This window comes from Clinocottus analis, unplaced genomic scaffold (assembly GCF_023055335.1).
Source record: "Clinocottus analis isolate CAN_PGR_092001 unplaced genomic scaffold, fCliAna1.0.p SCAF_11, whole genome shotgun sequence".
NCBI lineage: Eukaryota > Metazoa > Chordata > Actinopteri > Perciformes > Cottidae > Clinocottus > Clinocottus analis.
Window position 1 is genome coordinate 4,028,828 of NW_027175832.1, and position 12,514 is coordinate 4,041,341.

The following is a 12,514-nucleotide window of genomic DNA, read 5'->3' on the forward strand; positions in this document are numbered from 1 at the left end:
CATGGATTTATTTTCACGCGGCGATTACATTTCAGCACACCGTTATTGTCTTGTCTGAAGCGTAACCGCACTTTTAAAGGCTAGCTCCAGTCCGCCATTTCGTAAACATTATACACGTACTTTGAGATACGTGTAACCGGCACTATAAATGAAATGCGTAGGTCCAAATTTTGTTTTCAGGAAACGATAAGTGGAATCGAAAAAAGCACATTTCTTGTGGAGCATTCTACCCAACCCGTGTTATGTTAAGCAGGTGGATAGTGGTCCCATGACTCATCCATGTTGATGGAGGGATGAAGCTGATTCTACCTTGCATCCAGCTCTCTCTGTGTGTGTGTGTGTGTGTGTGTATTGTGCATGTTTGTGTACAACACAGCAATGCTAAATCCTAATCAGTGGATCTGATTGTAGCTGGTTAACTTGAGCCCACTGTGATCTTCTGTGCTCCCAAACCCGAACCATTCTAATGGTGCATGATTGGGCTGGGAGAGGAGGATGTGCCCTTGTTACGGCCCAACATGGAGGGCTTGAAGTCAGGATGGCGACGGGCATGCTTGATCAGGTGGTCGCTGCGCATGAAGCGCTTATCGCACAGTGGGCACAGAAAGCGTTTTTCCCCCGTGTGGGTGCGGGTGTGGCGGGCGAGCTCATCGGAGCGGGCAAACTTCTTTTCGCAGTCGGGCCAGGAGCATGGAAAAGGCCTCTCACCTGCAGCGTGGAGGCAAAGAAGAGAAGGGAGAACCATTTACCACCATACCATTTATCATATAGCTTAGCTTTGCAATACAAGTATGCATTAGATTTTGTTTTTGATGACTAAAATGTTACTAACACTTGGGAGACGATAACTTATTCTGAACAACTGTTAAAACTAGCATGTGTGGCCCCAATGCAGTACATTTGTGAAATAGCAGCGGGTATGTTTAATGATTTCCATTATCGATAATCTGCAGAATTCCACAGACATTGAGTAATAATTGTGTCTTTAAAATGTCAAAAGATAGTGACTATGCCCATGAATATTTGCTAATGGACAAGGTGAAGTCTTCAAATAGATGATTTTGTCCAAACAACAGTTCAACCCCCCAAATTATTAAATGTACCATCACAGAAAACAAAGAAAAGCAGCAAATCCTCCCAGTTGAAATATTGTTAAATAAATTATTGAAATAAGCAAGTATCAAACTAATAAATACTTAATTCACCATTTGTGCATTTATTTTGTATTATTTAATACATCATATCCTAAATAACAATGGAAATTTTGAATTTTAATGTGGTATTTTATAGTCTGTGTATTATGTTTTATTTTGTTCCTTCAAGATCATCTGCTATTATCTAACGTTTGACAGAACAGGGTTGTTTACTATTTTCCTTTTCCTTTAACAAATGTACTCAAGAGATGAAATATTGAAAAGAAATGTGTGACTACATTCCTAGAGTAAAATTTAACTGAGCTAATTGAATACCAACTAGGATCGAAAATCTCCTGCCAAGCATTACTTTTGTAAAATACGGTGGGTAGACAAATAAATCTCTACATTGTTAATAAATACGTGACAAAACATATCCAGGCTTTAGACTCTCCAGATTAGTCTTGCTAAGCTACTACTAGCCTTAATCTCTTGCAGGCAACATGAGCAAAAACCAGGATAAGCGAGTAGGATGCTCGGAGCCATTTTCAAGATCACAAAGCCAGGCCACGTTGTTGTTGCACAGTTCTTTGTGGGCGTTCCCACCACCGTTTCTGAACCGTTTCCTGTCCTTAATCCGCTTGCGCCTGCTCACTGACCCTGAACATACCGATTTATTTTAGCGAAAATTCACATGGAGGTTTCAATTCTGTTGTAGATTGCCGTTTTTTTAATTTTTTTTACACACACACACACACACACAGGTGGATCTACTTCCAACACCACCTAGCTAGTGCATCGTGGCAAAGGCACCGTTTAAAACCAGGGTGAGGCGCAACCACACGTTCAGGGATTTCCCTCAACTAAACCGAAAAGAAACGAAAACGTGTTCAGCCAGACATCGGGGTGACGCACCCATTATCGGACGCGCCCTCCGCAGCTCCTCTTCCCGAGCTTTAACAATAATGTAAATAATACAAATCGATTAAAACTCGTTATCGGACTCCAGGAAGAGAAGTTGATGCCCAAAGAAAAAAAAAACTCAACAGCCCAAACATCCAGCACTTGCTGCCGTCAACAGGACCTACTTTGCCCGACAATAAACTCTCCGCTCTCGACGTTAAGGTTTCGTCTTACGTTCATTTCATATGCAAATGCAGGCGGGAGGAAGACCATCGTCACCGATTTTAACGTCCAGCCCAGTTCTTTTGTTAGTTTACTTCTTTGTCAGTCTCTGAGGGGAGTTGTTCAGTCTTTCCCTCTTTGTTTGGCCACGTTATTGTATCAAGTCGAGAATAAATGGGAAAACATTTTACACCACCACACTACTATTAGCTAACCCCACAAAGAGCACACCACTTCCTATATTTCTCCCTGATAGTCCCGTAATAACGTGGGCTTGGATGCCACCGACATAGTGGGGCACAATGTTTATATTTAGGGGCTCGCCAACTAACTTTATGGGAGGCAGCTCCACATGTAAACTGCTGATGCAACCAAACTGTTATTGTGTGTCCGTACCTGTGTGTGTCCGGATATGTGCCTTCAGGTGGGACGATTTCCCGTAAACTCTGTCGCATCCGTCGAAAGTGCACTGATGTCGCTTCACCGGGGACCGCGGGGGCCCCACGCCTCCTCCCCCCCTGAGCTGCTGCTGTCCGGGGACAGGGGTGGCAGAGGGGGTCATGGTAGGGGTGGTGGGGTCGGACAACGTGGTGTAACCGCTCTCCCCACCACACGAGGAGTTGCTGCTCTCCGAGTAGGCCGACATGGGGCGGAACTTGCCGTGTAGGTCGGTGAGGATACCCGCCACCGCCATCATGTTGGCCCCCTCTAGCCTCAGTGCCTCCCGCACTTCCCTGTCTTCGCACGACACCTCGAGCTCCCCGGGGAGCAGGCCCACCGGGGCCGGCTGACTGGCGGGGGCGACCGGGGTGGGTCTGTGCAGGACAGGACCGCTGGATATCGAGACGAGACACTCGGCAGCAAAATAATCAGACGAAGCAGTCAACGACATTGTTATCTGCCTTGGTGGTGGCTTTATCTACAAAAAATAAAATAAACGAAAAAGAAAATTCCGCCAGGAGGGGCTAACGGTAGTCTGAGCCTGACCTCGTTTTCATCAAACTCGACGAACAAACCGTTTCCAGCCGAGCCTTGTTACAGCCATACAGCGTGTCGGTAGTTTAAAAGAGACTAACTTCATCAAGCAAAAAATTGAAATAAGAATAATAATGTGCTAAAACCGTGCCAATGCCTCCGGGCAAACATGCGTGTCCCTCACCGTCTGACGGTTCATTGTGTCTGAGGCTCAGAGAAGCCGGTCAAACCTACGCCCCCTGGTCCGGACTAAGGATGCGTTCATGGTCTGTCGGATAAAACAGGATGGAGGTGTGTTTGAATTTCTATAAATGCAGCACTCGTAGGCAAATTGTATTCAGTCACTATAACTGCTCCAATATTTGATTTATACATGTAAGTCACTGTCCTATTGCAAATTACGAATCCCAATATTAAACTAAAATGGTGCATCTAGTCGTGTACTAGTAGCATATTTTCATATACTACCTATAAACTACCACTACTACACATGTATAATTGTTTTAGTTTGATCATAATACATCATTTTTGGCATACTTGTTGTATGCTATTGTATTACTATTTCATGATTTAAACGTTGTGGGTGAACGCAGATTAAGAATATTTTAGGTAAAAGCCAAAAATTCCATTTTTTTGTCTTGGTTGTGAAAGCAGCGTTAACCGGCAGCACGCAGCCTGACGTCGCAGCTCGGGCGTGGACCGCGGCGGCGGGTGCATCCTGGAAAGTAGGTGGCAGGCAGCTTGGGTAATGATGGGGGAAGGAGATGGGGTTTGAACGGAAGGCGTAATGGGTTATTTAGTTTTAGCCCAACTACGTGGCTGAGCGGTGCGGGGCTTTTTAAGTCACATTGCTGGCAAACAAGTTATATGAAAAGTCTTTAATCCCTAAATATCTACTTTCAATAGTGTTTTATCTCAAGACACAGTTTGTTATGTCTTTAAATAAGTTGGTTGCGCGGATTATTGATATTGATGGGTGTGTGTGTATAGGAGTTTGTATCTGCAAATAATTTCCAAGGAACTCTATTCTATTTATTGTTGAGGAAAAAAAAAAAACGTTGGCAAATATTATCACGGGGTTTATAGTGTATTGTACTGCATACCATGTGGTCGTTATTTTGTCCTTATCTGTCCGTGCAGATAACAAAGGCATTATGCTGCCGGCCTGCGAGCGTTCAAACTGTTTAACTTTCCTGCAATAAACAATCCATCATTTCCCAATGCATATGTGGCTCATGTTATATGTATGTCCGAGTTAATAGGGGAATAAGAAAACTTTTTTTTTTTTTGTGAGGCCCAGTACTGTGTCAAGTGATTGGCTCAGTGAGTGTTTGTAGCCCAAGTTTGGGAGGTATTTCCTCATTGGTCGCGGGGAGCACCATGGGTCACTGTGGGAGCCCATGTACAAGTGTGGTCTTTCAGTGGCTGTGAACAGTGCTTGGTTTTCATTTCGCTTACATGTGGAGGCTTAGATGCAGCCAGACCTGCCGTGACTCAGGGCTGCTATGGCTATGTTCTTGTTACTTCTCAATTGTCTAAATGTTACACTATTTTTTGTTCTGCTACATGGTGAGTTTTATGACTTTTGTTGTTTATGTTGTGTGTTTTTTTTTTCCATTGCTGGTATGCCATTTATTTTCCCATTGGATTTAGAGTTGACTAGAGTCAAGATCACATTACTTTGAGAGGTCAGGTATAGCAAACCTTGTTTTAAAATTGCATTTTTAGTCATTATGTCTGAGATCTGTTACCTGATTTTCTTTGCAGAAGGCGATGGCTTTCGGAGCAAACCAAATCTCTGTGATTCAAGTTGTGCTGGTGAGAATAGAGGTTGTGCTCATGTTGAATAGGATGCAAGCTCACTGACAAATACCTAAATGACGTTTTTGCGTCTTTATTCAAGACATTCAATTATTATCAAGATTTGCCTTCGAGACATATTTCTTTTTTTAATCTCATGATTATTGTTTCATGTCCGTAGGGTTTCCTACCCCTGACTTGTCCTATCAGAGAGGGGTGAGGTATACTTACAGATATAGCACAACAATTACCACAACGCTTCATGGCTCCAATGCTGGCAGGAATGGATTGGCTTTGGACTGTGTGGTTGACATTGACGTGGTTTCAAAGTGTCACCTAATGATGCAGGTCAGCTTTCATAAAGAAGATCCTAAAAAAATTCTTGCGCTATGACAAAAAAAATTAAAATAATGGAGGCTACTGCAAACAGTCAATAATCTATGCACATGCTTGTCCAACAGATTAGGAATCCACAGATAAAGCGCCTGTCCCCTCAAAAAGAACACTCTGTGCAACGATTAAAGAGCTTGAGGTATTATTCTTTTGATTTCACATAATTGTATGTCTTATAATGAATGAATAACTTGTTCTGCGCGCATGCATGTGGTTCTGTCTTTTCTCGGCCTGCAGCAATCAAAGTGTAAGTTCAGATAATTTTGGAATGCTACAACTGTTTTCCCTCTGAATGTGATACTTTGTTCAGATGCTCCACTTGTCTGTTCCTGGGTCCCGGGGGGCTCATCTGGTGTTTTTGTTTCCCAGGGAGTCACTGGAGAGAAAGCGCCTCAAGTTCTCCCTCCGGGAGGGAAAGGTCACGGCCCTCTGTCTTCAGGAGGGGGAGCAGGTGTGGGCCCTCAACATTAAAAGGGCTCTACTGAGCATGCTCCAGACCTCACGCATGGCCTCCAAACAGGAATTGGAAAAGGAGGTGAGGTTTAATGAGGGCTATATTTTATCTTATATATGCTCAATTTGTATGATGTATACACACGTTTTTCCGTCTTCATTGAGATTTTAAAAAATACCACATCTACTCCTGCTGCAAACAATAACCTTTAACACCATCTTGTCTTAATATAGTGTGTTCACATGGTTATCTGACTTTTCCTTAACGCCTCTTTCTCAGACCGATCTGTATGGAACGTGCACCAGCAGGTATGAAAGGAGAGGACCGGTACTGCTGAAGAGCAGGGATCTCAAACAATGCCAAGCGTCCCGGCTGGCAAACTTCTGGCCCCATTCAGTATCTTTAACTGAGGATACAGTGAGTTTACCTCTCGTCTGTGTTTTATTTAGATATGGCTCCCACTGTGGATGCAGAGTTTACGTTATATTCAATTAAAACATGCACACAGGAGGTTGTGTTATAAGCTGATTCCAATGTTATCAGACTCAGTGTATGAGGTCAAATTAATATTTATATGATTAGATATTCCTCCAGTTATATTGTATTACTAGCTGTGTGTAGCGTAGAAACATCAGTTAGGCCACAATCTTACAGCATAGTTATTGTTGGACTAATATTGTTGCTGAAATATAATTTTTTCTACTCTGACATCTGAGTTTAAGAGAAGTGGAAGTTGAAAGTGAGCAATGACGCTGGCTTTAACTTTTATGCACCACAGAATTAGAGGAACAACAATTTTTTTGTATCATTTGGTTCAACCGTTGGTTTCGATTCATGCTTTTTTTTTGATGGGATGTTTGATGTCTTTTTTGCTAGTCAGTACAGTCAGAGCTGCACTGCGTTCAGAGGCACGGATCAATCGTGATGGAAGAGGTCAACTGTACTGAAGCCGTTTCCATTGCAACGTGGTCCGGGGCTGCAGGGCTGGTGAAGACCCGAACAGTGTCCGCCTTGCTCCTGCTCAGAGCCCAACCGGGGACTCCCCCGGGAGCAGGTCAGGAGTAGTACCGACACCTTAGCGACTGTGCGGTTTTACAGATGTGGAACCCTGATGCTTGTTCCCCTCCTTGCTCATGCAGATGTCTTACGTCATGGCGTGCTGACTGACCTGCAGTTTGAGGATGAAGGGACGGCAAAGCCCGGAAAAGCCAGAGCGTCGACGCCTCAGCAAGCCAGTCAAACTGTCAGCATGTTATGTAGCCTCACCTCAGACCCCCCACTGGTAGGACTCAACAGGTTGCAGTCATCTTTAAACTACTTATCTGTAAAGGACGCTTAACGTTTCACTTAAATTAATATGAATGATGTATCAGTAGCTGTACCCTGACAGACCACTTTTAGCTTGTTTGTGTTTGTATGTATGGCTTGACTTCCCCTGGAGCTTGGCTGTGTATCATTTTAATGTGTCCCATACACAGGAGGCTAATCAAACCTAATCGACCGTCATCAAAGTGCATTTGCATCAGAACCTGATACTGTGATTATTACTGTGTTGGGATCAGATGATTGATGTGTTGAAAAAGTGTGTTTTTTCTGGTTGAAAATGTATAGTTTTGAAAAACTGGAGTGTAAATTTCACTTGTTTATGATTCCTATAACATAAGTCCTTTTGTGATTTTCTTCAAGGTATCACAAAAGTTCCTTCATCTGGCTTTCCAACTGAGGGATCTGACTCTTTCTCAACTCAAGACACTTTGGCAAGAAGCGTCTTTCAAGTGTCGCAATGACTGGTCAGTATCGGCAGTGTTTAATAATGGAGCATCTTATGTCTAGTCCTTCAGGTTTTCATCAATGACAAAATTAATACAAAATTGTGTACTACCAGTAAATCAGATTAAAGCTAAAAAGGACTCTTGTTTATGGTCACAATTCTAAAATGCTCAAGTAAACAAGTAAAGAAAGAACCGTCCGTGTGGGACAGAAACTCTGAACCAGATGACCTTCAGTAGTGTGGCCCTTCCTTAGTCCTCATCACAGAGTATCGCAAATACACCTTAATCATTGAGGTCGTTCTGACTTGTTGAACGCAGGTGTAACTGATAACAAAAATAACAATGACCTCCTTTCAGTGGGGTGTGGCAGTACCTCTTGCTCCGTACTATCGTGCGTTGCATGACTCACTGGCCCAAATAAATGAGATGGAGATTGAATACCACCTCATGTCAATAGGAAGCTACAGCTGGCAGTCGGTTAGCCGAGCATAAAGACTGGAAACAGAAGATTTATACAACACCACATCATAGTGTGGAGGTTACAGAGGTTGATATGGATGCTAATTAACTGGTTGATAAGGATGCTAATTAACTGGTTGATATGGATGCTAATTAACTAGTTGATATGGATGCTAATTAACTAGTTGATATGGATGCTAATTAACTGGTTGATATGGATGCTGATTAACTGTTCCAACAAAGGCAACCTTTGTTGGATGCTTTACCGGCCTGTGGATCTGAAAACTGCATCGTGCTACTGACCGGCCTCATGCGGAACAAAGAGCTGGAGGAGGAGCAGGCTCAAGCTTTTCTCACCACCATAGCCCTCATCCCTAATCCATCGCCACAGATCATCAACTCCATCAATGTAGGACCATCCAACATTAATAATGACTTAAACCTCTCTACGTAAATGCTACTCTCGGTGTTCACTCCTGATGTGTAAGTCAAAAATGATGCCAGAGATTTAGAAATTAAAGTAGCTTCTTCATCCATTTCTAAAAAGTAAACACCCTCTTATTGTGAAAGAAACATTACGGCCTCAAGGCTCAGCGCATTCTGTGTCTCTGCTGTCTGTGTTAGGCCTTACTGGAGCTCCCCAAGGTGTCGCCCAAGGCGCTGTTAGCTGGGTCATCTCTGGTCTATCAACTGTGCCAAAGATCTCAAGGCTCCTGTAGTGAACTTCCTCAGGTTCAGTCATTCATGGGGACGCTTGAAGAAACCCTGAAGGACGGCTGCGAGGGAGAACACCACACTGAAGTTAAGGTGCTTTTTCTTCAGACAAAGACTCATTTAAAACTGGTTCTTTCACCAATTTTACGTACATAATTCCTAATATGCATATATTTTGTCAACCTGACAGCTTTTGTATGCACTGAAATCAGTGGGAAACACTGGTCTGTCTGCGGGAACCTTCATTCCTCTGCTTAAGTGCTTCATGCTCGGCCACTCAACTGCACTGGAGCTGAGACTTGCTGCCGCCCAAGCATTCAGACGCTTTCCCTGCTCGGCTGATGTGAGTTGATTTTGTGACTAATTCTTAAATGGACATATCATTAGATATAAAAACAAATGCCTTTTTAAGTGCATGTGCACGTATATCGGTATGTGGAGTGACTTTCAACCCAAAAAAATACATAAGACAACCCTGCCTAACTCAGAAAACGTGACATGAGCCATTTAGCATTGGCTCCCCTTCCTATAACACATGCAGACTCATCAGAATATACAGCCCACCATTTCCACGGCTTAAGAACCACCTTCGCAAAGGTTCACCATGTTTTTCTCACATGCCAATCAGAATCAGACTGGTAAGGGGGCTTAAAGAGGCCGGCGCTAAAACAACGCGTTTCAGACAGACAGTATGGCAAATATGATGTTTATTTGACATTAAAGCAGTGAAACATGTTTCTAATAGAAACCCAAAATGCAAGTGTGAAGCTGAAATTGCTTGAACGACATGAAGACATTCAAACATACTCAGACGTTCCTATAAATATTTTTGATTTACATTTGTAGAAAGACAAAACTTAGCTCACTTTCAGCTCACTCTACTTAACAAAACCATTTGACGGGACACCTATTGGACCTGTTAATTGATTGTAAACCAATGTTCACTTTTAAGGGACGGTTTATCACTCAAATGCAAATATAATAAGTCTTCATATCACAGAGGCTGACTTTTCTAATTGATTCACGATGAGTTGAGGTGGAGGTGAAGAGGTGATCGGCAGTCTAACGTCAGTGACTGACAGGAGTTTCCTTCCTTCAGAGGTCTGTGCTGTTGCAGCTGTACCGGTCCTCCCAGGAGGACCCCGAGGTCAGAATCGCTGCATACCAGCAGCTCATGCGCTGCTCCGATCAGAACGTGTTTGAAGTGGTGAAGATGACTCTGAGGAACGAGACGTCCAGCCAAGGTCCGATTTAAACCTCTGTAGTTTGTAGAGGAGATGCCGAATGTTGAGCAAAGTAATAATATTGATGAACTAACGCCACTGCGGCTCATGATCATATTTCTGCTTCATTGTCAAACAGGTGAAATATTCTTTATATTTTTTCTGTGGTTTGTATGTTGTTTTGCTGTACACACAAGACTTAGAGGGGAGGAAAAGAAGTGGTTGCCTTGTTAATGTTCTTGTTCAGCTTGCCCTTCATATGCCTTCTCTCTTTACTACTCTAGTGGGATCATATGTGTGGAGTCACCTGACCAATGTCCTAAGGAGCGAGGACCCTATGAAGCAGGTCCTAATCGAGTCACTGCCTGATGACATTATCAGCAGAGACTTTGAAGCTGACTTTTTGAAATACTCCTCCTATTCAGACTACACTGTTTCATCAGGTGACGACGGCTTCACTTCAACTTTAAATACAGAGAGATTGCAATCAGGATTAACGTCTGATTTCGTCTGCTTCTTTGTTTGCTTCAGGTATGGGAATTACAAATGTGGAAACATCTTTGGTTTTCTCTCCCAAGTCATTTCTACCAAGATCTGCCACGGCCAACCTTACTCTATATTTTCATGGCAGAGCTCACAACGTTCTGGAAGTGAGTTTCGTATCCATTTGATTTCTATATTAGCATTAAAGTCTTGCAAAATGACGTTGAACGCACGCATTTTTGTTTCCCGAATAAGGTGGACCTTCATGTCGAAAATGCGGAGCCGCTTTTGCAGAACGCGTTCGGTCACCAAAACTTCAACCACGATGGAGAGTCTGCGGCTCAAAGTCCAAAGACGCAGCCCAGAGAGACGAGGAGGACGAGAAGACAAACAGGCGATGATCATAGAGCGGAAAAAGAAAAGTGTTTATCTGGCACCATCAGTTATCTGAGCCAGGCCAGGGCCATGGTGAGGTCATTGTGATTGTTGTAAAACAATCATCTCTACGGGGGATGGGGAGGAGCATTGTGAAGCAGATTAGCTGCCATTTACGTTGCATTTTAGATTGTTGGTCAATGCTGCTATCTTGACTGCATTTTTAGTAATGAACAAAAGTACATTATATTTAGTTTAGAGGAGGAAAACTTTTCTTTTTCTTCTACACTTTTAAAACCCAGGAGTTCAATCAGGACATTGTAAGAAGATCATAAGGAAGGCAAACATTTTGGATTCTTTGACATATATAAGTAGCGATTGTTGTTGCTTAAGATTTCTTGTTTTGTAAAGTTTTGCATTGAGATAATCGATTTTGACTTTGTCTTTTGCAGTTGTTTGGGGGGAGGAGAACAGAGGAGAACAGGCCCAAGTGTCGGCTCAGTGTTAAAGTGTTTGGCAACGAGCTCAGCGTGTTTACATGTGAAGATCTCTACAGTCAGATGGACCGGCTGTCGCTGAGCATGGCGGGACTGGCTGTCCAACTGCTCAAGGTATACTGGAGGTAGATTGTCCTCACAGTCGCTGGTCTCTTCTCTGGCTCTCATTTCCATCCTCGCTGCAGTTTTCGCTTTTAATCTGCCTTGCTTCCTCCTTGTCCTCCAGGGTCAGGAGGTTCAGCTGGACCACAGGGCCGTGCTGATGACGGACGAGCTGGTTTTACCGTCGCTGTCCGGTTTGCCCGTCAAACTGAGCATCAACACGACCTCCCTGCTGTCGCTGCGGCTGAAGGGCAGCGCCAACTACAGGGATACTTCTCACTTCTCCCTGACTGGATACATCAAACCCAAGTACCTCCATTTAAATGCATGTCACAGGGCGCTGCAACCCTGACCTCTGGTTTCAAACTGTGACCCTTCACTAGAGTGTAACTGCTGTCTTTATTCTCAGTGCCTACGTGGGGCTGTCGGCCATGATGGGGGTTGACGGTGCTTTGGGTCAAGCTGCGGTGGACTGGGTCTCTGAGATAAGGAGCTCCACCAGTCTGGATGGCAGCGTTCAGCTGCAGGAGGGGCGGGACGTCAGGGTGACACTTAACACGCCGGAGGACGTCATGGACATCGTCTCTCTAAGGTGAGGGCATTTATGACGATGATTAAGACAGGGATCACTTGTGGGTGTAAAACTTAAAATGAAATTGTAGATGCTCTTTGCTACACACCACTATAAATATATGCATTAAAACATCAAGTACTTTTTATTTTGCCTCTTGAAAATATATGATTTATATATTTAACCAAAAAAAAACATAGTGTCTGTTAGTTGGTGTTTATAATATTGCAGAATATTTGAATCAGTGTTGAGAAAGACGGTTTCCCAAAGAGCATGTGTGTTTTTGTGTTCAACAGCTCCAAAGTGTTTCAGATCAGTGGAGACCACCGAGAAGAGATAAAGGGGCCAAAGAGTCAAGTTCAGAAGACCAGCTGCACACCAAAGACATGTAAGTCCTCCAACACGCCATCATAATGACACTCAGACCTTGTTTGTATG

General features: G+C 43.4%; 2 protein-coding genes across 2 annotated transcripts in view; one reads left to right on the forward strand and one right to left on the reverse strand.

Moving 5' to 3' along the window:
• Positions 1–341: 341 nt before the first annotated feature.
• zgc:153115 (uncharacterized protein LOC768186 homolog) lies at positions 342–3,452 on the reverse strand. Its single transcript, XM_068571187.1, has 2 exons — positions 2,655–3,452; positions 342–708 (listed from the first exon to the last, which is right to left on the reverse strand). Exons 1-2 carry the CDS (start codon positions 3,148–3,150, stop codon positions 464–466), a joined length of 741 nt encoding a protein of 246 aa, XP_068427288.1. The 5' UTR covers positions 3,151–3,452; the 3' UTR covers positions 342–463.
• A 1,514-nt stretch (positions 3,453–4,966) lies between these two features.
• LOC137802396 (uncharacterized) overlaps positions 4,967–12,514 on the forward strand; it is a 29,349-nt gene continuing 21,801 nt past the window's right edge. The window contains exons 1-19 of the mRNA XM_068600207.1: positions 4,967–5,051; positions 5,215–5,381; positions 5,495–5,565; positions 5,796–5,961; positions 6,160–6,297; positions 6,757–6,934; positions 7,020–7,162; positions 7,567–7,670; positions 8,355–8,520; positions 8,736–8,918; positions 9,016–9,168; positions 9,925–10,069; positions 10,333–10,491; positions 10,580–10,698; positions 10,787–10,999; positions 11,359–11,517; positions 11,630–11,814; positions 11,915–12,097; positions 12,373–12,464. Coding sequence (XP_068456308.1) covers positions 4,967–5,051; positions 5,215–5,381; positions 5,495–5,565; positions 5,796–5,961; positions 6,160–6,297; positions 6,757–6,934; positions 7,020–7,162; positions 7,567–7,670; positions 8,355–8,520; positions 8,736–8,918; positions 9,016–9,168; positions 9,925–10,069; positions 10,333–10,491; positions 10,580–10,698; positions 10,787–10,999; positions 11,359–11,517; positions 11,630–11,814; positions 11,915–12,097; positions 12,373–12,464 — 2,809 coding nt within the window. The remainder of the gene's footprint in view (positions 5,052–5,214; positions 5,382–5,494; positions 5,566–5,795; positions 5,962–6,159; positions 6,298–6,756; positions 6,935–7,019; positions 7,163–7,566; positions 7,671–8,354; positions 8,521–8,735; positions 8,919–9,015; positions 9,169–9,924; positions 10,070–10,332; positions 10,492–10,579; positions 10,699–10,786; positions 11,000–11,358; positions 11,518–11,629; positions 11,815–11,914; positions 12,098–12,372; positions 12,465–12,514) is intronic.

Coding starts and splice junctions, on each gene's coding strand:
- zgc:153115 (XM_068571187.1), bottom strand. CDS start 3,150: ATGTCGTTGACTGCTTCGTCTGATTATTTTGCTGCCGAGTGTCTCGTC. Junction 709..2,654: donor ACATATCCGGACACACACAG/GTACGGACACAC, acceptor TCCACGCTGCAG/GTGAGAGGCCTTTTCCATGC.